Raw genomic sequence first — 27,135 nt, 5'->3', positions numbered from 1 at the left:
TTTTTATCCACTACATATATCTGACAGCTACAGTAGTATGAGTAGTTACTTTTCATGTCACAAATTTATAAAATACAATGTTTTTTTAATAGTTAGATAATAAATGAGCAGTTCCCCTCTAAATATCCCTATTAATCTCCTTAGATGGTTTAATTAAGTCTCAAAGTAGGTGAAATTATCCAATATGTCATAATAAGGTACATATCAGAGAAAAGTTCAAAAACAAATACAGATTTGTGTAGCAGAACTTTGTATTATCCTTCATTTTTACCCCATTAATCATTTCACAACCCCTCAGGTTCATCTGGTGACTCTTTGGAGGGGCCCAACCCCCAGTTTGGGAACCTCTGGGCTAAATTACTTACCCATATAAAGTAGTTAAAACTAGCTCCATGTTCACCTGCTACAACAGTAAAATGCTACGTACACATTGATGCAACAGTATTAACAATCTTACCGTTTGATATAATAATATACCAGTCACATTGGCCATTTGTCTGCAGAAGTACTTTTACCTGTGACATTGAAAGCATATTTAGCTGATACATTTTTTTATTTTCACATATTTATTTTGGCAGTTTCACTTGAAGAAGAGAAGAATAAGTTAAGATAAAATACAAACATCTGACTTTCTTTGCACAAATTAGTCCTTTGATAAGCAATTTCCTTCACACTGTCGCACTTAAGATTATCAGTTCACATGAATTCAAGCTGTGCTTGTAATTTACTGTGAATGTCAGCTGTGTTCATCCAGACAATGTGGCTGCTATGCTTGTCCTCCACACAAAAATCACAGTATTAAAGAGTCAAATGTCTCCCTGTTAAAAAGCAGTAAAACGGTGGTTTGATAATGCAGTTTACCAAACTATAATGAACTTAAAGGCTTAAAAATACGATGCATGGTTCCCCGTTAGCCGGCAGAGTAAACATAGTTTACATGGACTCTATCTATCTATTTGTCCATGTTTCACAAACATGCCCTCACATACAAACAGAAAAAATCTTCCCACACAATGGTAACGGTAACCAAACAAGCCATGGAGAAAAAGCAACATACTTTACTAACTTTCTCCAGGTTTTAGTTGAGGGGATGATCAGTGGAGCAGCAGGCTGAGAAGACAGACACACACACACACACACACACACACACACACACACACACACACACACACACACACACACACACACACACACACACACTCACACTCCACAGCAGCCCAAAGAGGCATACAGAGCCCTTCTCCTTAAATGGTCAAAGCTCCCAGGAGTGAAAGAGAGGCTGCTGCTGAAAAAAGACAGGGAACAGAGGGGACGGGAGAAGGAAGGAGAAGCCCCGAGGACAGAGGAGTTTTCTGTGGAAAAGGCTAAGAGTGACAGTTTGACTGTGGGAAGTCGGTCTGAGTGGAAAGAACAGCAGGAGTGAGTGTGTTTCCACGGCACTAGCGGTGGACTCAGGTAATGTGCATGCTCTCTGTGGACAGGTTCAGATGGTGGGCTGCATGGAGGTGCGTTGTCTTAGTGGATGATGGATTCATGCAGATTTGTGAGATCCAGGAGATGCAGCTGTGTTGGTAACTCTGCAGCAGTGTCAAACTAACGTGCCAAAGGGGGTGTTTTTGGTCTTGCTGTGCTGTTTACATAATCGAGTGTTTGCCTAAAGTGAAACTCATTTTTCTGTCTTCTTGGTGTGAGTGACAATATATCCTTGTGATTTAAAGTCAGTGTATTTATCTGTTCCATCTCCCAACTCTACATCTCTACATCTTTCCGTCTCTTTTCTTTTCTCATATTTCCTCTGTCCTGTTATGTCAGATTGTAGCTCTGTAGCAACCACTTCCTCTGCTGGCCCTGTACTCCGTGCTTCCCACAACCAAATTTTAAACAAATCTGGCAAGAGGGAGCGGGCTTATGTAACAGAGGAGGGGAGGAGGGCGGCATTGATAGGCCCATGGTGACCCATCAGATTCTTTGACCTGCAGTGTTGGTTAGGTTTAGGCATGATGAGGATTGAGATTGTTAGGGTAAAAATAACAGGGCATTTAGCAGGGCAGCTAAAATAAGGGGCAGCCAGACCTGACTGCAATGAGAGACAATATGGAGTCCTGACGCTCCTGATGGACAAGTGTTTTCTTTCTTCCTTGTTGTGTGAGAACGAGAATACCTAGAGGGGCTGTGTGTGCTCAGGCTTGTATGTTCTGTACTGTTCCCCCACAGGAAATAATCTGAGTGATTCAATTACTCTGCAATATTTATCTCAGTTTCATGGTCTGCCGGGGAAGCACTCCCGCGGTGAAGGCTGGCATCTCTGTTTGGGCTGTGATATGTTCAAGTAGAATGAGTTTCTTCTGCCTGTGTCAGCACTGTGTCACGGTCTGTTTTATTATACTTTGCTTGAAAGTGTAAAGGATACAACCTACTGAAATGATAATCAGTGATTTCTTTGTTGTTCTTCTTCATTTCCTATCTATTCTTTTCTTTATTTGTTGTATTTTGAGGAAAAAAACTGTGACATAAACCACAGAGAAAAGGAATAAAATGAAAGAAAGAAATGAGAAGAAAGACTCGTGTGTTCAATCCAGGAATAATGCAGGTGGTTGCTACCAAAGTCCCCCTGAAATACACAGGGCAATTAGATAATCATGTTAGAAATATTCAGTGAGTCATTCTCATGTTTATATATGCAGTCAAAGCTAAAAGCAAATCTAAATAACTGTATGTAGAACTGATGGGACTATTCATACTTTCAGGTATGAGATGAGTGGCAGGTTTAGGAGGAGTATCTGACACAAGACACATGTTCTGCTCACCAGCAAAAATGTAAACTGTAACTCAACAGCAGTTTTACACAACTGCATTTTAAAGGATCAAAAGTCTGCAGCCAAAAGCTGAGAAAGAGAATGAACTAAACCCTGTATAGCAGTATTCCTGCAGTCAGGAAATATTCTCGCTGCTCGCTGGGAGACAGCTAAACAACCCATTTCCTCCCCAGTGACTCACATGCTTTCTGTCCCTATATGTTCCCAAGAACTTGTCATGTTTGTGATGACACAGAGCAGCACACTGCATATTTGGCTTTGAAGTGACTGAGGTTTTGTCCCGCACAAAGTGCATGCCGTCACTCTGAAATAAGCATTAATTTATCACACCTTTCGCTCGCAAACTATTATCCATCTGCAGGCACATGTGAAGATAGTCATTGGCAAGAAAATTAGCCTGTTTTTGCTAAACCAATGGGGGGTGCAGAAGCCTCACAGAAACTTGACAATAGTGTGTAGATGCAGTGTGGCGTTTCCCGTGTGCTCCTGTCAAAGGGTTAAATTTGCACAGCCTTTAAATTTGCATGGATTTGTGACTAAAAGGGAAGGGATGCGAGTTGCACACGTAATATTTGACTAAATTAAGTCCTGTTTCTCTTTAGCTAAATGATCCAGTGATCCAGTGTTATTGATGGCAAACACATGGAGCAGCACAGCTCAGGTTTTACCGTTTCTTTGGGTTTAATTTAAACCTAAGCAGTCCGACTTTAGATAAAATATTCTACCATATCAAGTCTTGAGATTATACAGTCCCGGTCATCCCCAGCCTCTTTCTTAGGATACTTTTCATTTTTGTATAATTGCCGTGCCCTATTCTTTCTCTGCACCACTATATGCTTTATCTTCTTTTCCTGTTTGCTTTTCACTTACACTTCTCATATTTTGTTGTATCTTGTCTCTCATCTCGTGTTATTATCTCACTACTTAACGGACCTCACAACTTACCTGATGATTCGTTATTTTGGTAAAAAAAAGGTAAACAACAGTTACAGATACAGTTTGTGTAGCTTTTCATTGCGTCACATCAGCCTGTGAGAGCAAGTTGTACTTCATGTCTTTTTATCATCTTTACACATCGTCAGTCAATGTAGACCACCTGATGAAAGACAGTATGGGAAGAAAAACACACATTGTGACTCTCAGACTCAGTCATGGGTGGTATTTATTTGCATGTCCAATCACTCATGTTGTAAAGTGACAAGCACAGAGAATCATGTCCAGAGGCTGCAAGTGTTGAAAGTTGGTATTTGCTCCACTGGACACCATTCAGATTTTGGTGTTTTTTCCTTGTTTTGTTTTGTCTTGTTTTTTTGTGAATCTTGAAGAATCTAACAATGTTTTACTATTTCCCCAAAAACTGAAGATCTGAGACTTTTATTGCATGTTTCTCCCAGTATAGGCAGAAATGGAAGATAATATTCCTAAGTATGTTCTAATTAGTGTATAATCACCTGAAAATAATATTCTACATAGGGTCCTCTTCCATGGAGCCCACCATGTTGCACTGCCATGTTTCTACAGTAGCCCAGAACGGACAAACCAAACACTGGATCTACAGAGGGTCTTTCGCATTTTTTGCGAGTTTGGCAGCCACCATAGGTTCTCCTACACTATTGGAATGGGAGGGAAGGCGAGGCATATTCAGGTGCTTGCAATCTGCAACCTCACTGTTGAATGCCACTAAATCCTACACACTGGTCCTTTAAATACATATAGGATATTCAAAAAAGTAGGAATAACTGGATCAAAAGCGATTATCTCAGAGTCCATACAAATCTGATATGCCTAACTGCATCAGCATGTACTGCACACAAAACTGACCAAGAAATTTACTGGACAGGTATTTGTTTTTAAGGGTACCATCATGACTCAACTAATGCCCCATCCTACCTGCACAAACATCAGTCAGGCTTAATTTGCATACAGTAATGCATCAAAAATCACAATCACTGTGAAGCCAGCAAGCACATTGCATTGTGAGTAACCTCAGTCACCGACACTTGGGCTGATGACAGACATTAGTGTTGCACTCTTAAAAAGACAAGACTCCATCTTCCGTTTAGGCAACTTTATTTTCCCGGTTCTGCATCATTTTTTATAAGAGTTTTTCAAAAGACCACAGCTGGAGCTCATACAGCAGTATCGTATCCGTACAAAAACCAAACTAAAACTGAACAACTGTCTCACACCTATGTGCCGACTCATGACGTATACTGTCGTAAAACTGTCATATTAAACACAATGAGATAAAGCATAATAAGCTCCAAAATATGGGGATAATGGATAAACCAAACAAAATAAAAATGCATTTTCATGTAACTGCTTCATCTGTTATACCTCTGTGAAGTTTATAGTGTCCCAGATATTTCTAGATCGCAACATTAGCAACAATGGTTTTTAGCTTCATTGCGAGCACACCCACCTCTCATGTCTGAGGTCGAGAGATCCAGTTCACAGCGGGACTGTGTTTGTCTATACAATGCAACAGCATTGTACTTTTATGACTGTTGGGGCACCAAATACAGGTCATAAAATAATTGCAAGCCCATAGTGAAGCAGACATTGCGTGACAAAATGCACACACACACACACACACACACACACACACACACACACACACACACACGCTAACAGATGAAAGCGAACTCTTTGCCTTATAAGTTCAAGTGCCATAAAGGCTGAATGGCCAATGTCCAAAAATAAAACTTGTACAACACTGACAAGTGAAGCCTGTAAGGACTTTAAAGAAATGCAATGTGATAATGGGCTGATCTACACAGGTCTGAAAAAAAAATAAAATCCACATACATATTAACAAAGACATTTTTAATAAAAATAAGAATAATATAAACAATTTCTGTTTATATGTGTATTGTTACTTTTGACTCACCCGTGCATTACTTTCATCCCAACTGACCGGGTCAAAAGTAACAGTGTACAACTTCCTTTCAAAGTCAAATTATACTGAAGTCATTCCACATTTGTACAACACAACCTAACAGCAAAATGTCACATGTGTATTGATGATCACATCATAATTTAGTTTCTGTAATGTTATATTTTAAAACGACCTTTATCTGAAAACTGTTACTTTCGGCCTGGTCCTCCCCTACATGAATACTCACTTTATTAACTTATTTCATGGCATAAATCTAGCAAAGGTAGTTATATCACTTGAATTTTTTGCGGCAAAGTCCTTGATTTGATTCGTTCTCCATATCTCTTCCCTGTCATTTCTCTACTATCGCTACCCAAGGCATAATCAAACAAAAAATGCTCAGAAAGGTATAATTTGATAAACAGTTCTTTGAACTCAAAGTAGTAGTGACTGTTGTAACATTGTTAAGAAAAGAGCTATATAAATAATGTTTATTATTATTATTACTCACTGATGCCATGACTGATTAAATATTTTAAACATTTTCTCAGTATAGCATTAAAGTTCACAGTTTATTCTTATTTGAAGTTTGTGTTTCTAATACACCAGTAACAGTACATTGGGAAACTATGCTCCTAGTGCTGTTGCAAGGCCGTGGACAACAAAGCTATTTTGGGGTTTGTTTATAGTGTGACTGTTTTGTTAGTTCTACTGTATCTTTTTTTAGTTCTGCTTTGCCAGAAATTACCATCTTCAGAAAATCGTCATTAATGCGTTACATCTTTTTTCCTGCAGCTCGTACAGTAAACTGAGAGAGAGTTAAAGAAGAGTTTACCCTCAATATTACTCATCAAATGCACGTTTATTCTCATGCATAACATACATCTTTTGTGTTGACATATGTTTATGGATTTGCAGCTCCAGGAAAAGGAGAGACACTTTCTGCAAGGATCTCTACTTCATCAAAGTGACCATAACTACAAGGAGTCCTGTGACACCTCCTTTGCTGCTGAGAGACCCTTTATTTTCCCCCACACCCGCTCCCGCCCCTCGCTGCCCCCCGCCATGCCCACACTGCCCGAGGAGGAAGAGGACTCCCCCGAGGAGCTAGATAGTTCTTCAAGCTCTCCCAGTACAGTGAGTGAACACGCTGTCACTTTCTGAAGCACATTCTGTTTTGGGAAAAGCATGTGAGTCAATATAAAGTGCCACTGAGTAATCCATTTTGCCCTTGTGAGGAAACAATGTTGCTACTGAAGGCTGCATTCGAATAAGCCATCTTTTTGCTTTCAATTTTTAATAGAAGCATTTCATTAATACCTCGTATCGAAAGGCACAATGTTCTTTTCTTCAGCTACACACTTGGTTTTTCCTCCACTTTCACAGAAGAAATCAGAGCATTAGAATATCTTTCTAATTTGGGTGAACTGACCCTTTAAATCATTATTATCACCAATCCAAACAGGTTAGGTTGTTTGTTTTGTGTTTTTTTTTAAATTTGCTAACCTCTTCAGACTAACAGTCAACAAAGTGTTAAACATTCAGAGCTGTTTGCAGTCGCTCATAAACACACAAGCTAGATAAGATATCTCTGCAGAATTTAATGAAGCTGTGTAATCTAATCTTCGGGCCATGTACCAACTGTATAAAAGTATTCACCTTTATTACTGCCGGCCGTGGCCTTTCTGCAGCGTTAGCTTCGTTTGGACTCCTTTCATTAGGATTCTAGTGGCAAAGATGAGCTGTAAGAGGAGCACTTAGGTAACCAGTGTTTGATGTTGGACTGTGTTTATACATACCATTGATGGTTGGACTGGGATTTTACAAGAAATAACTTTTTATTTCAGAGGATGTTAAGTTTTTCTCAGTGCCACGTTAAGTTTAAAAATGTGTGACAGATTTAGGGCAACATTCACATTCAGAAGAATTTATCTGAGTGTTGATTTGTTCTTGGACATAAACCCTCTGGTGTTAATGTTTGCTGACTTTCTCTGTGCTCATTCTTGTCTTTGCACCTTTTAAACTTACCTAAACTCACATGCATGATAGCCTTATTAGCTCAAATTCAGTTATAACCCTATATTGTTGGACATTACATTGTCTTTTGGTATAATTTTTTGTCAATCTAACAAAAGCTACTAGGAACTCAAGTTACGTGAAAAAAGACGTGGCTGTAAAAATGTATAAATATTCACTGATTATCACTCAAAGTATTGTTTTAGAACAGTTCAAGGTTATGAAACTATACTGTAAAACTAGTTTTACTATTTATACATACAAATATAGCAGAAAACTAATAATACATTGATTTATAATAATAGTTTTTGTGGTTTTTGTCATTGAAAGTATATGTGTACCTCACTGACAATTGTAATAGTTCACAGCTTAAAAATGTTTTTTGATCCACAGATAGAAATGAGATAATGTGTGAAAGCCACACATCGGCATTGCTTCTTCAGCTTGTCCCTACTTGATATATCATATATATAAGTCACATTCCTATAAATAAAACACACTCAGTGGAGTCACGGATCAATGTCCAGACTCCAGAAGGTTAATGATATTATTACTTATTCCTTTAGGTCCCTCACTCTAACAAATGTCTAATGTTGTAGAGTTTGTTGCTGCTGCTGAACACTCATTTGGGCTTTCTGAAAAATCAGTTATAACATATATTTCAATCAAAAAGCATTTTGAGCAATTCCTGGCTTTAAGGGAAAATCTATTTGTTACAAATACTTGTGGGGGGCTGCCATGAAATGTTTCATTTCTGGTGACGGTAACCTGCTCCTGATCATACAACATATGGAGCAAATCACATATAATTGTAATGACTGTTGATGCAATAATCTGTCCCACTCATCTCATACTTTATCAAGCTATCTACATTCCTTGTACTCATGCATCCTTCCTCTTCTTGAAACACTTTACACATTATACATATAATTACACTATACATATACCCCCTCTTCTTTTTTTCTTTTTCCTGTTTGTTTTACATTTCCTTTTGAGGTCTCTGCCTTTTACATCTGGCTCTTTGTCTTTTACATACATTTTATCTAGATATATATCTCACTTAAAACTGGATAAATGTCAAGCTAGCTAAAAGTTTGTGAAGAAAATGACGAAGAGAGAAATTACACCAAAACTGTACATTATTGTAAGGATGCTAAAGTCAAAATAAATACATTTGAAAAGAAATGAGAGGTCACATTCTCTGAGCATTTCTGCCCCCTCTATAAACAAAGCTGTGGTTTATCACCACAGGTATAGAAGTACTGTCATGACTAATGGACTGATCCGTATCTTCATTTCACTGTTTAACTCCAAATCAATCAGCCAAGTCATCGCAATAGTGGTTTCAAATCTTTCCTGTTCTCACAAATAGCTCATTGCTTGTGGTCATTTGAGTAACTGCAAATATGTTTGGAGATATGCACCACTGTAGCACAAATAACCTGCTTTTTTACATAATCTTGAGACCTGTTTTGTTCAGCTGTTTTATGTCAAAATCTAGTTTGAATACAATTGTTGTTCAGTTTGCTTTGTGTTTACATGATGCAAACCCAGAGTGTTGGTTGGTTTCTTGGGTTCTTGGGAAACTGTAATTAAGCCATCATGTGTAGTTTAATGATGTACTGCACCTGATAGGTATTCGAAGGCAACACAATACGTACACAAAACACATATAGTAGAGTGGGAGAAACTGGGGGTCAGCAATGACTCACAGCTTGATTTTTGGCCCAAAACAGATTGATGCAAGCCTGCCTTTTTTCTGACATTTCTAGTTTAAAGTTTTTCTTGTTTAAAGTCCGTGTAAAGTAAAAATAAATATGTGTCCTGAGTTTAACATACCACAGAAAAGTGTGTTGTTAACCACCCTGCCAAATTTGAATGATTAAATAATTAATCGACAAATATATGAAATTAGGCTTCAAAGTTGTCTAAAAGTCTGCCTATTTCGCTTCTCCCAAACGCTGTGGGAGTGGCCACCGAGTTCACTGAAACCCCGCCCCCTACCAAGTGTCACTTGTCAATCAAAGTCACCACCTCTACCAGAAACATGGACGCTAGGCCTGAGAGCTTTCTGCTGCTAACTCAGCTGCTAGCTCGGCGGCTAACTCAGCTGCTAACTCGGCGGCTACCTCGGTGGCTAGCTCTGCGGTTAGCTAAGCGGCTAACTCAGCTAACTGGCTAACTATAGACTGTAGTAGTAGTGTGCGCTGAATGTATTTATACCTCTAAATCAGCAGGGGCGGGTTTATGCTCTGGTGTGCTGGTGCTATTGGTTACCGGTTACGTAATCGCCGGGTTACGTAACCCAGCGGAAATTTTCAGACCCGCCCATTAAATCCAGACACAGAAATCTTGAAACACAGTTTGTGAAACCTAGCTCCACAATTCAAAATAGTTGAAATGCTTTTTACACCTTTTTTAGAAATACATTTATGACCTATTAATGTATTTAGAAGAAAATGTCTGAATTCACTTTACACAGTCTTTAAAATTCAGATGAAACGGCATCATTAAGAGTATCTAACTTCTGCGTCATGAGATATTTCTGAGTGAAACAGGATAGACAGGCGTTACACTGGGAAGAATTTGATTTAAACATTGGAAAGTGGGCATGTCACAATGAATCTTAGCTACGTGCTACTAAAAGTTTAAGATTGATTGATGGGTGGATGTCATGGTATGGGTTGAAATGGGTTGATTCAAGTCTGTGTAAGCATACATCAAATTTTGATTTACAGGAAGAAAGTGATTGGATTGTGATATAAGAATACAAAGAAACATATACTGTTATATTGTTATATTGTTTAACTCTACAGTGTATCTTTATCTGTTCCATAAAAACAAGATGACATGAGTTTTACTGTTTTACTATAAACTTTCATATCTTTGTTTTGTTTTATTTTTTCACAGTCTACTCCAGGTGAAAGTCGAGCTGTCGTCATGACTGCCCCCACTATCATCTACCCACAGAAGGCCACTATTTTCCAACAAGATGGACGTCCTCTGGAGCAGGCCAGGTAATCATCCCATTTTGGAACACAGAAAATAGTTTTCTTTTCTTCAGCTGTAAACAGGAACAATGTGTCTGTATCATTACTGTTTCCTCCCCTCAGGCCGCACAGTCCCAGAGCTCGTCTGGCCAGGAACTCCTCTGGAGGACCCATCACCACAGTCGGTGTGTAAACCCAGCGCACACACACACTGCAGCTGTAGTTATCTAAAGATAACCACAACACTGTGAGAGATACTTTAATGGGATTTTTTGTTTCTCACAGAGTGTGGATCTATTCGTGGACTGTTCAGAGTTAAACCTTTCTACATTTTCACCACTATTAACCCCATTAAATCAACCTACTTTTCGAGGTGCCTTCTTTACTGAATTGTGCTCTTAAACTTTCTTGTCAGGTCTTGCAAGGATTATCAAACTAAACACTGCTTTCATGCTTTGTGTGCACACAAGAAGCACCACATTTAGACTAAGTTTGGTCTTTGGTGTCCTGAGAGATGAATCTGTCAGTGTGTCCTCCCACATGCCTGAGATGCTTTCGCTACTTTGATTACTTTTGATGTTTAGCTTGTTGCCCTTTTCTGAGCTGAGGAAGAGAATAAAAAGCATCTTTGACTTGGCCAACCCTCATCACCTGATCTATTGGCTCACATCCATTTGTGAATTATTCCTTGGTATGGGAGGCTTGGGAGGCTTTATACTTAGAAGTCCCACTGAAATATCCAGGAGATACAGCTGCTCTTCAACCAACACAATTCCAAAAGTGCTCACAGACTTCTTGTAGTTAAATAGATCATAAAATGTATAGTATTTTGTCAATTCCTTATTACCGCATGTTTCCATGATATTACTGACTGATTAACATAGCAGTTTGCCTGTAATTGTATTTCATAATTGTCTAAAACTTAAGTATTTGTTCTTCTAATTTAATTCAATGTGTTTATGTCTTTATTGTGTTTCTCAGACAGCACAGGTAATGTGATCGACCTGGTGAAGGATCAGCTGCCAGAGCTGCAGCTCTCTGAGGAGGATCGACAGAAGAACCTGGAGCTGCTGGAGCAGGCCAAGAAGGTCAGCGATCGCTTCCTGACACGCCGTGGCCGCCACTCTACCAGCAGCCTCACTGACTCCCCCACAGGTAGCTAAAAAAAAACTATTCCAATTTTACAATGAAAACAAAAAACAATTTTCAAACTGTTACATTTTTTCTGAAGCTAGCTAATACATTTACAGCTATATGAGATTTGTCAAGTTTTTCTTTATGTAAATTTATGAAAGAAAATCTTTTGGTGTTGTTAAGTCAGTTTAACTTCATATTTAGATTTTTTTTTCTTAGGGTTTCTGCGCATACTCTGGGCTTAAATATCTTCAATTTGACTTAGTTTGTTATTTTTTTAAAACTCAGAAAGTCACATTAATCTAAATGCAGTACATGTTTAATTTATCCTCAGGTCTTTCTCCAGCTCCAACTCCATCATCTTCACCGTGTTCTTCTAGAAGCAGCTCACTGACCATAGCCCCTCAAAATGGTATTCATTTTGAGTCTGACTTCTACTACGTTGAAAGCAGCAGCTTCATACACTTTTGCAATATTCCCTCCTATGTTGTACATTACCATTGTTTATTGCTTGTCTTTCTTTGTGACAGTAATTGTGTCGGTTGTTTTCTGCTCTTTCAGTTGTTGGACCCACAGAAGCAACTCATGTCAGCTCACAGTCTGCTGGTCAGGTAAACAGATTATTGTTACTGATAAACAACATTCACTTATGGTGGCTGAAGGTGTTAAACAAATATTTAAATTTTAATGCATTCTTTATTCATTATCCCCGATTAAAACTGCAAATGTTGATTTTATGTTCCTATTAACTATATGTAAAAAAAAAAAAAAAAAAAAAAAAAAAAAACGTTGAATAGTCTCTATTTACAAATGGTTCGCCAAAAAAACTCACCTTCACTTGCTTTCATATCAGTTAGATTTCAATTAAATCAACCACTGAACATGTAACATAACACTAACACTGCAGCATTTTCTACGTTGTCCTCTCTTGTAGCATCTGGAGGTTCCTTCAGTGAGAGAGCAGCCTGATGTGACGAACCAAGATCAGGAGGTTAGATAACAGATTCACTCAATGCATTTCCTTATATAAATACAGATATGTGGAATTTAATATTGAAGTCATGCAAAACAAGATAGTAACCTCCCACACACGGTCAGCACTGTGTTTACTGAGAAAATATCATTCATATTGTGGGTTTAATGTCTGATGAAAGTGCTGACAGTGTGCAGAAGTTTAATAACATCTTTGTTAATACAGATATGACTTTGTACTTCTAATAATCACAGCTTTACTCACAGCTGAGCGTATTAATAACAGTTATATCTTATATCCCCTCAGGGCAGCAGACTGTTGGTAGATTGGAAGCCCAATGAGAAAAGGAAAGTGTCCTCTGGGACTTTAAAACCTCGTTTTGTTGCTCAGAAAGAGAAGTGTGATCTCGGTGCACCTAAAAGTCCTCCAGCAGCCAATAAAACTGATGAGGGAACTGGTCTAGGCCGAAATCCCAACCAGACCCCAGCCACAGGGGTCGCTAAGCCCGTTCCCCGACCTCCTACCCAGCAAGCTCCCTGTACAGCAGAGATCAAGACGATTGGGGCCTTCCCTCCACTAATGAGAGCTGTTTCCTGGGATGCAGTGGGTGGCCTCAATTCTAGAAATGGAGCCCCTAGTTTCCCTCCCCCAGCAGAGGACACCTTCTCAGACAAGCCAAGAGATGCTCTTTTCAAATCTTCAGGGTACAAGGATCAGCCGGGGAGTACACAGAAACTGTCGAAACTCAGAGAGGTAAATCACTAGTGCAGCAGATTACATGTTACTGATATTACTGCCTGCTTTTTCCAAAATACTGTAGGAAAGATAGAAAATACATTGTACTTTGTGTGTGTTTGTATGCACAGGAGCACAAGCTGATGCGTAACCAAAGCGTAGTTGGATCCAAGCTACCAGACTTGAGTGAAGCTGCTGAGCAGGAAAAAGGTAACAGTCCTTGTTAGCCCTCTTGTTCATGTAAGACACAAAGTGCTTTCAGCAGCGCAGAATGCCGCCAAGGGCGTGCACTTCCTGATTCTCAGGGAAAATCTGTTCCAGTCAGAAAATGATGATGGTCTGTTCTTTTGTTTTGTTTTTTTCCCCTGTGCCACCCATTTACTGGCAACCACATAACAGTGAGAGACATGCTGTTTTCAGTTTCTATCAGCAGAGGGCATGATTGTTAAAGCCATAGACCACCTGTGGAAGAAACAATTTTTTTGTTAGTATTTTGTTGTGTTTTGTGTTTTGTAGGCAAAGATGTAGACTTGAGACTTTATACAAGGCTCAGGTCAGTTGATTAGAGGTTTGACTTGAGTATGTTATAAAGTCTGAAGTCTTTAGACTTTAGACTTGGCTAAGAATGGAGTGCTCTGAGACTTGGTGGCCTGAACACTTGACCTGAGATTTGAAGCCAAAAATGTTCTTTAAAAAGTGTCATGTTATGACCTGTTAAAAATGTATTCTTTACATCAACATTGCTTTGAAATTACACATTATTTTAATGGCCCAGACTTGACTTTTGTAAGTCTGATGGATGCAGCGATGTGTCTGCAGGTCTACCTGCCTCTCCAAACTCAGCCAGCAGTGAGGAGACAAAGGAAAAGTCAGATGCCATGCCAAACATTTCAGATGTGATGCTGAGAAAACTCAAACTTCACCGAGGTCTACCAGGCTGGTGTGTGAAAAACCAACAGTTGCTTAAGTTAACTTTTACCTTTCTTGACTCATTTTCTCTGCCTAATAGTGCAGAAATAACCTTTCTTACATCTCAGTCATACTGTGTACACAGACCCACATTACTCACCTTACTAACAGTTACTCTTTGATTTCATTCCAGTGCACCCCCACTTACTGAAAAAGAAGTTGAGGTTGGTATCTGATCCATACAGGTTGTTGAGTGAATTTCACACATTATTAAAGCTAAAAATAAAAATATAACGCCACAAAAACATTCAAATGATGACAATACATTGAAAGTTTGTGCATGCTGCAGTTGTGTGCTTAAAGCTTTATTAATTATTTTTTGGCTAAGAATGGAGTGAAATTAGTTTATTTTCATTGATAACACTAAAATATATTTAAAACACAACATATCAGACTTTGTCAGGAATAGAACAATGAAGTCCTAGACATATTTCCCTTCTTGTCCCTGGTATTTTCACAAGGTCTGTTGTTTTGTTGTAACATTAAAGCATGTTACATGAAAAATAGTGACTGAAATAATTTAGAAATAGTTATTTACAGTAACTACAGTATCAAAAGTCAAACCAAATAAAATTCAATTGAAAACAATAAATAGCAAAAATACTATCACTTGATTTATGCCATGTCTGTCACCTAAAAACATACACTTAATTTAATATCGTTCCCATTTCCACTCTCACAATGACTTACAGTAATTAAGTTGTAAAACAGCAGCTCATAAAATTTACTACCAACAGTATCTGTTTATTTTGAACAGTAAACATTGTTCAAACACAGCTTCAAGCTGTGCAGCCAGATGCATTGTTCTACTTGCTTCTGAACATTTGCCATGTGAAGCCCCAAGTTTACAATAACCTATTTAGTAGTTTATTACGCAGTTATAAAAAAGAATTGGCTGCCTGGGTTTGGCGGTATTCTGTCAACAGGAAAGTTGTTTTTTGTTCCTGATCAGGCCAAAGAGACTCGCAGTGATTTCCTGTGGAGAAAATGCAAACATTAGTGACGCCGTCAGGCTCGGGCTGCTGCCCCTCTCGCTGTTCCCATGGGGACGTGTCTGGATCAGGACAGTCAGAGGTCATATATTTCCTCTCAGCCATGGCCCATACATGTTGGAAAACCATGCAGACTGGCTTTGATCAACGCAGCAAAATATCAGGAGGTTAAATGGCAGGATTGCAGCTTGTTCCTCAGGCTCATCTTAGGCCTGCTTGAGTCTCATTCACACATCAACCAATAAAAATACATATTAGTATCCAGTCAACAGTCACACAGACTGGCACTTGCACTGGTGGGAAAGTTTTCTATGGATTCCTCTGATCTGTTCCAGTAAGTTGGTGTGCTGTCATCACCAGCACCACCAGCAGTCTTTAATGTGTTGTTTAATGTGTCATTCTGAGTGTTATATTGCAGTAACTTCCTCCCCACAGAATGCGTTTGTCCAGCTGTCACTGGCATTTCGTAATGACAACTACACTCTGGAGACCCGGCTCAAACAAGCAGAGAGGGAGAGGAACCTGACTGAGGAAGACACTGAGAAAGAACTGGAGGAGTTCAAAGGCGCTCTGAAGGTCAGTCCTCAAAAACAGCCGATCAGCTGATATTAGATTAAGTCATTGAAAAGAAGAATTCCCTCTGGCTTTTTAGTGCTCATTTATCTGCTTAATGTTTCCTGGAAATGTCCCAGAATAAATATTTATCTTGTCTGAGAAAAAGTCCATTCGCAGGTACAAAAGAGACATTGATGTACACTGAGTTTTCCCGAGTGTGTGATGATAATAAAGAGATGTTGTGTTGTTGTGTTTCTTGGAGATGACTGCACCACAGTGGCAGAACCTGGAGCAGCGTGAGGCTTACCAGCGCCTCATAGAGACAGTGGCAGTGCTGCATCGTCTGGCCACACGGCTCTCCAGCAGAGCTGAGATAGTCGGAGCAGTTCGACAGGTACAGTTACACACGCATGTGCAAATAATAAATTGCACAACGATTTAATGACAGAGAAAGAAAATGCTGCAGTGTTATTTTTTGAAAGATGTTGTCCTCCCGAGGATGTTTTTGGGCCACAGGAATGCCTGTTTGGCAGCATCTTAGATTTGTAAGTGAAGGATTTTATCTAATGTCATGGCTGACCTCTCTGTGGCCAAAGCAAACATTTAAAAAAACAAAACAAATTTGCAGTACAAAGATCTTTTGCTATTTATAACCCCAAACCATTCAAATGAATTACTGCCTTTTCTGTCTTTGTACAGATCTGTTGAGTCACTTTGAGGTAATTTATACACTTAAAATGTCAAGATTTAGGTTCTTGTCATCCACTGCTTTAGACAGTTTGTTGCAAGTAATAACTCTCTCTACACAGTATCACATGCAAGCTATGGGAAGGAAAAATGTATTTATTGTTGCCACACTACTTTTTGCCATAAATTTAGTATATTTAGAGTACTGTACATATTCCTCACCTTTTGAACATCTCACCATCATGTGATGATTTATTTGCAGCAAAACTTCTCTGTTGTGATTTGCTATGTATACCCAGTTTTTGTTTTAGGGCACATTTTACTGCACGATTCATTCACTGACCCTGTTTTCAGCAGCAGACAGCTGCAGAAAACACTGTATGCCACCTGCCTATCACCAAACAGCAGTGAGGCAAAGTGTACAACTAGCTGGTTAAGAAAGGTAAACTTCTAGAAAGTCAAATACTCATATAAAGAGAGAAAAAGATATTATTGGACTTTGTTTAATCAGGAGGCCAATGGGATGATAATGTTCTGTGTCTGCTGGATGTGTTAATACTGCTGGTAATATCTTTCCAAGTTACAGGATGTGTCTGTCAGCTTATAACAGAGCTCATCTGCAAAATACACTTCCGACCACATGCAAGAGGTGAAACAGGCTCGAAACTTTCAACCAAAGAGGGCAGAGTTACTTTTTAATTTGATTTACAGGACATATTTTACAATGTCTCAAGTCTTTCTTATGTTTTCAAAATTGTTGCAGAGCTCCTACAGCAAGCAACCACATGTCCAATCTCTCTCTGTGTTAACATTTATGATAGTTACTTTGGGCAGTTTTCTTTTCAGGAGAGGATTCTTGAACTTGTTTTTTTTTTTTTTCAAGATTAATTTGACAGTATGTGGCATAGAGGCCGATAGGAAACAGGGAGAGAGAGAGGGGAATGACCTGCAGCAAAGGTCCCTTGCCAGAATCGAACCAGGGACACTGCCATTATGTGGCATGCGCCTTAACCACTCAGCCACCAAGGCGCTCCTCGAACTTGTACTTATCAGCTTTTCATTTTTGCAACAGGAGAAACGCATGAACAAGGCCACTGAGGTCATGATGCAATATGTGGAAAACCTGAAGAGGACGTACGAGAAAGATCATGCTGAGCTGATGGAGTTTAAGAAGCTGGCCAACCAGAACTCAAACCGCTGTTATGGAGGGTCTGTAGACACTGGAGGTAAAACTACACAAAACTCACATCAAGCATAGGAAAACACAGGGAATGAAACTCAGCCAACCTGATATTACATTTTTGTGCAAAGGGTTTCATGGTTGTAAGTGGAAAGTATTTTTAAACTTTATTTATACAGGAGAGGATTTTGATAAAGCATTTACCTTTTTTAATACTACTCCTGCTTTGTTATTTAAGCATATCTATCACCTATAGAGTATCCTACTGTAACAGCTTTAATGCAGCTTTGGGATGTGGTGTGTTCTGTATTTTCTTATAAAGATGATGGAGTCCCTCGGCCATCAAGATCAATGTCCCTCACCCTTGGAAAGGTAGCGCTTGAAGTGCTTGATTTTTATTGATTTTTTTGTTTTTTGTGTTTCTTGTCTAATGCACTCAGTTATTTCAGTGGTGTTCTCATGCCTCTGTAGGTGTAATCATTCAAAGCTTTAACATTTCCAACTAACACTGTTGCACGTTCTGCCTCCACTTCACTTGGCAGGCTCTGCCCAGGCGCAGGGTGAGTGTTGCAGTCGTGCCTAAGTTTAACCTCCTGAACATCCCGGGTCAGACCCCAGCCACAGCCGTCCCCAACGTCTGCATCAACCCGGCTTCAGGCCCCAACGTGGGACCCACTGCTGGTGCTGCTCTTCCTGTTCTGGTAGGTCTTCCTGTCCCTGAGGTGACCTCCAAAATGTGATATCAAGCATTTCATAAGAAGAACCACTCTCTCATTTTGACTGTATTTAGGAGCTATCTCAGTGTGTATAACGTAGCTCATTTTTATGACAGAATTATTTATTGTTCTTCAAATATTACAGTGTTTCTCAAAATAGATGAATAGTGTTTTGGAATGTAAACCATCTGTCTCATGATGCTATAATTTACTGGTTATGAGTAATAACCTCTGCTAAATGTCATATCAATATAAATTGTCAATGGTAGCAAGTAACTAAAATACCTAAATAAAAGTACAGTATTTAGATACAATTTTGAGGTTCTTGTACTCTGATTAGAGTTACAGTTTGAAAGTTAATATTAAAAGATATATGATAAGCTTATAAAATGCACAAAACAGAGTCTGTTTAGGGTTCCTTGTCACGTTTCAGATGTCTATGAAGTGTTAGTAGTTCAACTGAAGACAGATTTCCCCTCTAAACTTCTCAGATTGTTTTATTTAAATGTTTGTTTGAGGCTCAAATTGGTAAAAGTCTTTATTTTTAAAGAAGAAACTTGAGAAAAGTCAACAATACAAATATACGTTTCCTACCCCATTAATCATCTCGAAGTCTCCCAGGCTTATCTTGTGAACTTCAAGTTGAAACACTGAACTCAACTACTAAACTGTGTGTTCAAATTAGTTCAACCTCCTATATCAATAAAATGCTGCTTACTTATTTTTCTGCAGACGGAATTTTTTAACTTTAGATACTTAAGATACTTGTGTACTTTCACTTGAATATAATTTAAATGAACAAGTTTTACATAGTGGTAGTGGCACTTTTACTTCCTTCTTCTATGTTAACTGTGAATTATTGTTTGAAGAGTCCTAATATTCTTCAATATTATTCAACATTATACTTCAACTCTTCTCTTTAGAGTGAAGCAAATGATGTGAAAGGAAACTCTCCATCAGAGGCAGCACAACCAGCAACGGAATGGTATGTTTAATGTACTGGGAGTGTTTTCCTTACACACACACACACACACACACACACACACACACACACATACATGCTATACCATTGCCTGATTCCCAAGGTTGATACACAGTCCTTGAAACAATGGGCCAAGAAAAGCCAGAACATTTAATCATTCTTATCAAACGCATTTTTTGCTGCAGTGGGACTTTTGGCTTGTTTGTTTGACCTTCAGGATGTGTTTTACAGAGCAGAGAGAGCCACAGTGAGGTGAAAATAGCTTTGAAAGCATAAAAAAATAATCAAATCCTGCTGCAGTTGATGGATATGCTATCCTGGGTCGTAATCTAAACATCTGTGCTAGAGTTTGACAAAGTCCAGGCACAAGACTCCAATCATATCCTGGTTATAAAGTGAGCTTGAGTAGAGCTCTCAAGTGTCTGAGCTAGATGTTCTGTGAGAGGACGAGAATAGCTATAACAAATGTGCAAAGTGCCAGCTCCATGTTTGTACTCTCCTGCCAGCTCCTACCCTGTAGTTTGCCCATTATAAGACAATGTAGACTCCTCACAGTTTCATAATGTCTGCTCTGATAGTGTGATGGTGTCCGAGGTTGATTGTTCTTTCCTATCTGAAACAATGCAGTGGAAAGACTGTGTCGGAGCAGGAAAGTGAGCCAGCCAAGCCTGCTGTCAACTTAGAAGAGATCAGAGCCGAGATCAGAGCTGAGCTCAAGGCGAAGATTGAGGAGGAGGCATATAATAAAGGGTGAGGCCTTCTCTCCTGCTCGTTAACTACACACAAACACGCACAGCATTATAGTTGCTTATCATAAATCATTACTTTTATGAGACCCACCATTTATGTTATACAGGTGAATCTTCTTATGTAACATTAACCGACAGGCATTTATAAATAACATACAGTAAACACAGTGATGGTTTGTAGGGCATTCATGTTGTAACATATTTTATTACTGTATGTGATTAAATTTTGCTGTCAAATGTGAACATTTCAAACTTAGCTTGCAAGAGGGTCTGAAGCAAAGCAAAGCTCTTCAGGAAGAAAAGCACGAAGAGGAGGATGCTGCAGAGAAATTGCTGGAATCAAAAATTAAGGATGAAGAAAGTGGAAAGAAGATAAAGAGTAGCAGGTAAACACATTATGTACTACGTAAAATGTTTTTACTTTGACAGTATTGATATAGGAAGACTAAATGACGACTCTTTAGATTATATTCAAAGTACAACATATATGATCAGATGTATGCATTCAGAAAGAGCTGATGTTTAAATGGTTATCATTCCCATTGAAAATCAACTATTTATTTCATAAAAGTGACCTGAAAAATACCTACATTTGTACACATTGGAAGCATCCAAAGGATGCACTTCAAACTTTAAATTCCCAACATTAGTAGTAGTTTTAAAGATGCAATGTGTAGAATTTAATGGCATCTAGCAGAACATACTTGGTAGAAATTGAATATCATATTAATAAGTAACATTCAATTGTAGAAATGTAGATAGGTAAAAAGCCCCATTGGCATTTTCATGAACTCTCCAATGTGTGGTTAGCCACACTGAACACCGATTGTTTATGTTTGAAACACAGTGCTAATGTCACCAAGGTCAATGTTAGGTAAAGGTAAAGGTTTATAATGTTCTGCATTTTTTCAGGGGTCTTATAATGGTCAGTATGATTGAAAAATACTTTTATATGAAGGGAAAGGGAAAACAAATAAAATATACCAAAACATGTACACAGCTATGAAAATATTGTATATTCTGTTTAATGTATGAAGTCTTTACCTTCATAGGAGGCTGGAGGAGTTCCTGGTTCTTCTTGGGCGGTTTTGGCCCAAGATCACCTGGAGTAAACGTCTTCTCGGGATCGCCCTGATATTTTTTCTGATGATGTGTCTGGTTATCAGTATTTTTACATTCTTCAGTGACTACTACAACAGACGTGAGGACACGTAAAAAGGACTTTATCCAAGGCAAGACAAAGATGTTTGAACCAAAGATCCCCACTGCTGAGACCCCAGTCAACCTCTGTCTCTGTCACTTTACCATATCACCACAGTCGGACTCACTTGAATCCACGACCCTGACTCATGAGGGTCAAAGACATTTTGGGAGGTTTTATGGATGATGTTGCCTTTTGCATGGTTAACAGAATTAAGTTATAATTTTGTTTGGATTGAAAAGTGGACAGAGTGTTTGCTGCAGTGAGAGAAATATGTTTTTTGTTTAGGGACCAATTACAGTATAGAGTGTACAATATAGTATATAAAATATTGGGGTTCTGGTACTTTAATGATAAATATGGCACTTTTAATAAAAATGCCACAGTAGATTAAAAAGTGTATATTTATCTGCACTCTAATGTTAATGTGTAATCTCTCAGGTCCAGTAGATAATAAAGCCCCTGAGTGATTATCAGTTCATATTTAAAGATATAGAAAATGAAGGAATGTTTTATTTGTTTTTTAAATTTCTATACTGCATATTTAAAGATTTTAAAGTATAAGCACATTCCAAAGTAGTTCCTAAAGTGCAATATTTTTGCAATAATGGTTCTTGTTTGTGCCATTTTGGATTGTGTCTTTAGAGCACTGAATGATTTTCTTCTTGTATGAGAGCACTCAGTAGATGGCATGAGGCTTATTTTTTATCTTCTTTGCACATGTGTGTTTACCTGTGTTGTTTTTTTTTCTTTGTGGATTTTATGTTCTACCACTTCACCTTTAAATAAAGGTGCCTGAAAATATTCTGTTGTCATTTCCACTGATAAATACCAAAGAAGATTGGCACTATGATCCCTATTCCTAGCATGCAATACAGAGGACTTGTAAGAGTAGTTAAGACTGTTGGGAATTATGCTTATTCGCTGTCTTCCTGAGATTTGGATGAGAAGATTAATACCGTACTTACTGACTTACTTATATAAAGTCTGTGACCCCACTTTGGGGATAGGCCGCCAAAAATGGCTCTCCAGGCATCCCAGTCCTGAGCCAATTTCTCCAGCTGTCCCCATGTATGGCCAGTTCGCTTCATGTGTGTCTCCAAGTCACTGTGCCAGGTGTTTCTTGGTCTGCCTTTTTTACTTTCCCCTCCACTTTTAGCTAATATGAAGCTACAACCAACAGCCCTATCCAAAGATAGCAAAATCCACCTACCAGCACCCATAAAGCTCAGTAATTAATACATTAAATTTCTTTGTTTTATACAGACAAAAACTCAAATGTAAAAATGACACACTGGAGTTACCATTAGGAAGGCAGCCAAATGAGACTCTAGGAAGTTGCTATGCCTGGCGTCTGGCATATAACCCTCCCTATAACCCAGTGTGCCATTTTTACATGTCAGATTGTGTACAGATTAAAAAAACAAGATATAACATTTAGTTAAGAGGAGCTGGTAGACAGATTTGGTTGCTTTTGGACAGAGCCAGGGAAGCTGTTTCCCCTTTCTTTTTACAAACTGATCGGTTTCCTCATCTTGCTCTCGGCAAGAACACAAATAAGTGTATTTCCCAGAATGTGGAGCAATCCCTATAAATGAAGTAAACAAAAGGCCTTTTTTCATGGAAAACATTTTAACATGTCACAGCAGGAAACAGGTGTAAATAATAAAGTTAATGATGGCTGAATTCCATTTAGCTGCTTCAGTTTCAGCGTCCTGGTATTGTACATGTTAACTCACTGTCACAACTTACTAGGATACTTGCATAGAACCATCATTAATTTCATTATATTTTGCCTGTTTTCACTTTTCAGCCTATTAAAAAAAAAAAAAAAAAAAAAAAAAAATTCCCATTAAAATAGCATAATTATGTCAGGAAACTGTTTAATGTCATGAAAATTAAACCTAACTTTTTTTATTTGATCTTGTAATCTGCTGAAGAACCATGAGACCCTAGAGAGAAGTTAAATATCTGTCTTCTTCCCGTCACTCCCAGTCATCATTTATTGTGCCCACACACCTCATTGACACCTCGCATCTGACAAAAACACTGCTGCGAGTTCATCAGCCCTCTTTGCGTCATTTCCTGCTGCCAGACCTGTGGAGAGATGTTTTTGTGGAAGTGTGTTGTCGTCCTTTGCCAAAGGATCATCAGAGGATACCAGAGCAATGATTGAGCAATGCCCCATGGGAGGAAATCATTTGGACAGGGTGCCCAATGCCAGATGTTAGTAACAGTGCAAATCCCTTACTTTAATCGGAAGTATGACATCATTATTCTCGTAAGCCTTGTACTAGAATTTTATGTGGTTTGTTCTGAGCTGTATCAAGCTGTATTTTGATCTACATCCAACAACTATATTTATTCCTGGAACATTAGTTTACTGCATTTTGCCTTCTGCAGAATTTCTGTAGCTTTGTGTCCTGCTGTCATATTTTATCTCCTTTTCTCTCTGACCCTGCTCCAAGAACATATGATGACTCTTGACATGACCTATGAGCAGTACTTTCCTCTTCCTTTTCCTGTACGTTCTGACCATGACAGAGTTCACACACCCCTGCAAACACAATCACCTCTATTTAACCCTGTCATTTGGCTCACAGACACATAAAACGTGCCACACTTCACATCCACAGCATTAATCTGTCTGTACTCTGAACAGTCATGAATATTATGTGGCTTTGCATCATGTCAGTGCTGTCGATTACTGCAGTTATCTCTGATCAAAATATTGACACAAGCCACATCAGAGGTAAGTGATTTGACATTTGTATATTTGTATATTTCTATATTAACTTCTGCCAACCAGTAGTATTACTGCATTTGAACATTTTTTATTCTATTAGTGCTTCTACGAATACAGTAAACTTAAATCTGATAACGTTTTATATGCTGTTTCCAGTTTTCCCTGCAGTGAACAGGAGTATTGCAGGAGTATTCCAGGTTAGCTATCTGAATTACCTCAACCAGCCTCAGTATGCCTTCAATGCCTCTGATGCTCGGAAGCTTTGCTCGACGCTCGGAGTGAACATTGCCTCAAAAGAACAAGTGCAGAAAGCTCTCAGGAGGGGTTTAGAAACATGCAGGTACAGATCACAACAGATTGTACAAGAACACCTCAGTCATTTCAACGTCTGACAATAGAAGACAAAAAAAAACCATGCCGAGATGTAGTCAAGTCATGTTTTGTTTGGTTTTACTCAGGTTTGGCTGGATTGATGAACATTTGGCAGTCATTCCCCGCATCAAGGCACTTTCTACTTGTGGCAAAAACCAGACAGGCTTGGTGACATGGCGAGCTTCTGTTACACAAAATTTTGATGTGTTTTGCTTTAATGAATCAGGTATGATTTTTTTGACTTCTTCTCTATCCCTTCACACTTTATTGTACATTAAAAGAACATTAAATTGAATATATCTTTCATATTTAAATATATACCTGGCTTTCTGTTCTTTCATCAAAATTATTTTTTTTAAATGAGCACTCTTGACTGTTCATTCCATTTATATTTGGACTGCATCTCAGTATCTACACAACCCTTTCCAATGTAAAACTGAACTTGTGGAGAACATAAAATATTTATATAAATGCTTTCCAAGTACCATTGCTGCCAGAAAATCATTCAGGAATGCCTTTTGAATATTTTCCATTTAATCATCAATACAGCTGCACAAGGACTTCACTTTCAGTGCATTTCATGCTGGAAATGAATTGACTGAATTCCCGCTGTCCAGAAAATACTGTACAATTGATAACATTATGTTTATTTTACTTTCATAAATACTTAAACTCAATATGTGCCATACCTCAGTGTTTCCCTCAACTTAACAAAGATGAAAAAAATGATATTCAAAATGTGAATTATACAAGCAAGCATGAAATATACATTTTATATATCATCCTATTACTTTTTTTTTTTACATTCACAGATATCACAGCACAACTGATGGATACAACAACTCAGCTCCCTTCTGAGTCAGCATCCTCTATATCTCCTTCCTCCCCTCCTCCTGTCACTTCTTCTTTTACCACTTCCCTCTCATTCCTGTACAACAAAGACAGTGAGGCAGAGCCAGCCCGGTTTGTTGGCACAGCACAAGGCTTTGCTGGAGGTATGAGGACTTTGTTCACTATGAAGTTCATGCTGAGATACTTGATATCATATTCAGTACATACTATACAGCAAATACAGTACTTACAATTTATATTGAAATCAATCTCTCTGGTCATAAGTGATATAATTTCTGTAGGTATGATTTCATGTTTTATTGTTTCAGCAAAGGCAGTGCTCATCACCTCAACCTGTACCTTTCTCCTTATTGTGATGGTCACCCTTGCATACATAAAACTGTGAGTTGTTTTTTTCATTAAAATACTACCATTGGGGGTTTAAAAAAACTAAAGAAAAACTAACAGAAAAAAACTAATAACTGAATGAGTGTCTGAATTAATAAATTAAAAGAATACTTATACTGTGCTTATATTGTTTAACATACAGTTCAGCTCATACAGTATAACAATAAAAGCTGATAAACCAAAGGATTTTTCTTTTATGAGCTGCATAAGAAATACAGACACTATTTTTTTTTTTTTAAATCTCCTCTTGTATAATATCCATTAAGTGCTTAACAAGATTTGTTTGATTCTCTTTTCGAAAAGGAAAAGGAGCCCTGGGAGCTCTGATATAAAGCAGCAGGAAGAGCATATGGAGACAGAAGAGTGGACGTGTCTGAAGAAAGTCAAGGAACCCAAGAAAGCTGCTGAGGAAGATATGAAGATGGAAGTTGATGACAGTGCAAGTCAAACATCTTGAAGAAATGCTCTATGAACTGCTGAGTAATATGTACATCTGTTGTGTTTTTATTTGTGCATAATTATGTTGTATAAGTTTATTTTTATTTTCAGTCATTTGATGTGCAAATACAGGGATTTGTTTTTGAATGATGGCGCGTGCCAACAGTGTGGCCACTAGATGGCAGTGTTTGCATTGCAATCATTTTGAAGACTTTTTATTCTTTTACCAAATGGTGCAGTGCTTCAGAGATTGAATATACATGCAAGTAAATGCAACTTCTTTTTTCAAGCACTTTGAAAAAAACATATATCATTACAAACTTGGGTGTCTTCCAGATCTTTCTACATATATATTTACAAAAAGTCCCTCTAAGAACAAGCTATTTAAAGGAGAAACAGAGGAAATGTTCTAGACATCATTTATCTCTGTTATCAGGTTTGTCTAAGCTCACACTCTCTCAACCACAGGCGTTCTTACATCTGGTGTTCAGTATATACAGAAACTGAAAATCCTCCGGTTTCAAACAATTTCTAAGACATAACACTGTCACACAATGGAATATTAAGGTACAACTATTTATACTGTGTGTTTGGGTAATGACAAGTGTGTGCATCTACTTCACACATCTGGCACTCCACAGCTTTTGTCTAAAACTTTGAGAAGTGCTGTAGTCATCCAGTTGTTCACGGCATGCATCTTTACTTCACCACTCTCCCTTTTTGTGAGGTTGTGACCAGCTCAGCATTGCTTTATGTTTCAGGATACT

The 27,135-nt window shown here is 38.3% G+C and overlaps 2 protein-coding genes across 3 annotated transcripts; both read left to right on the top strand.

Moving 5' to 3' along the window:
- The first annotated feature begins 598 nt into the window (after window positions 1-598).
- Window positions 599-22,369, top strand: mrvi1 (murine retrovirus integration site 1 homolog). The gene is made up of 21 exons (XM_062422873.1): window positions 599-1,455; window positions 6,613-6,831; window positions 10,621-10,727; window positions 10,824-10,885; window positions 11,682-11,855; window positions 12,169-12,246; window positions 12,396-12,445; window positions 12,769-12,825; window positions 13,114-13,560; window positions 13,674-13,752; window positions 14,362-14,482; window positions 14,645-14,675; window positions 15,939-16,079; window positions 16,321-16,452; window positions 17,818-17,971; window positions 18,248-18,297; window positions 18,468-18,626; window positions 19,565-19,626; window positions 20,251-20,373; window positions 20,630-20,758; window positions 21,425-22,369. The coding sequence occupies exons 2-21, from the start codon at window positions 6,760-6,762 to the stop codon at window positions 21,585-21,587; spliced, it is 2,391 nt and encodes a 796-aa protein (XP_062278857.1). The 5' UTR covers window positions 599-1,455; window positions 6,613-6,759; the 3' UTR covers window positions 21,588-22,369.
- A 1,827-nt stretch (window positions 22,370-24,196) lies between these two features.
- Window positions 24,197-27,125, top strand: lyve1a (lymphatic vessel endothelial hyaluronic receptor 1a). 2 transcript variants are annotated; one of them, XM_062415529.1, is made up of 6 exons: window positions 24,197-24,325; window positions 24,476-24,659; window positions 24,778-24,917; window positions 25,504-25,686; window positions 25,852-25,924; window positions 26,240-27,125. In XM_062415529.1, exons 1-6 carry the CDS (start codon window positions 24,238-24,240, stop codon window positions 26,385-26,387), a joined length of 816 nt encoding a protein of 271 aa, XP_062271513.1. In that variant the 5' UTR covers window positions 24,197-24,237; the 3' UTR covers window positions 26,388-27,125. The 2 variants fall into 2 exon arrangements, with proteins under 2 accessions (XP_062271513.1, XP_062271503.1); XM_062415519.1 differs by having other exon boundaries at window positions 26,234-27,124.
- The last annotated feature ends 10 nt before the right edge of the window (window positions 27,126-27,135 follow it).

The sequence above is a fragment of the Scomber scombrus genome, chromosome 1 (genome assembly GCF_963691925.1).
Source record: "Scomber scombrus chromosome 1, fScoSco1.1, whole genome shotgun sequence".
Taxonomy (NCBI): Eukaryota; Metazoa; Chordata; class Actinopteri; order Scombriformes; family Scombridae; genus Scomber; species Scomber scombrus.
This window is presented reverse-complemented; position numbering and strand designations above follow the sequence as displayed.

Coding starts and splice junctions, on each gene's coding strand:
- mrvi1 (XM_062422873.1), top strand. CDS start 6,760: ATGCCCACACTGCCCGAGGAGGAAGAGGACTCCCCCGAGGAGCTAGAT. Junction 16,080..16,320: donor AGTTCAAAGGCGCTCTGAAG/GTCAGTCCTCAA, acceptor TGTTTCTTGGAG/ATGACTGCACCACAGTGGCA. Junction 20,374..20,629: donor GAGGAGGCATATAATAAAGG/GTGAGGCCTTCT, acceptor TTTCAAACTTAG/CTTGCAAGAGGGTCTGAAGC.
- lyve1a (XM_062415519.1), top strand. CDS start 24,238: ATGAATATTATGTGGCTTTGCATCATGTCAGTGCTGTCGATTACTGCA. Junction 24,326..24,475: donor TGACACAAGCCACATCAGAG/GTAAGTGATTTG, acceptor TGCTGTTTCCAG/TTTTCCCTGCAGTGAACAGG. Junction 25,687..25,851: donor AGCACAAGGCTTTGCTGGAG/GTATGAGGACTT, acceptor TTATTGTTTCAG/CAAAGGCAGTGCTCATCACC.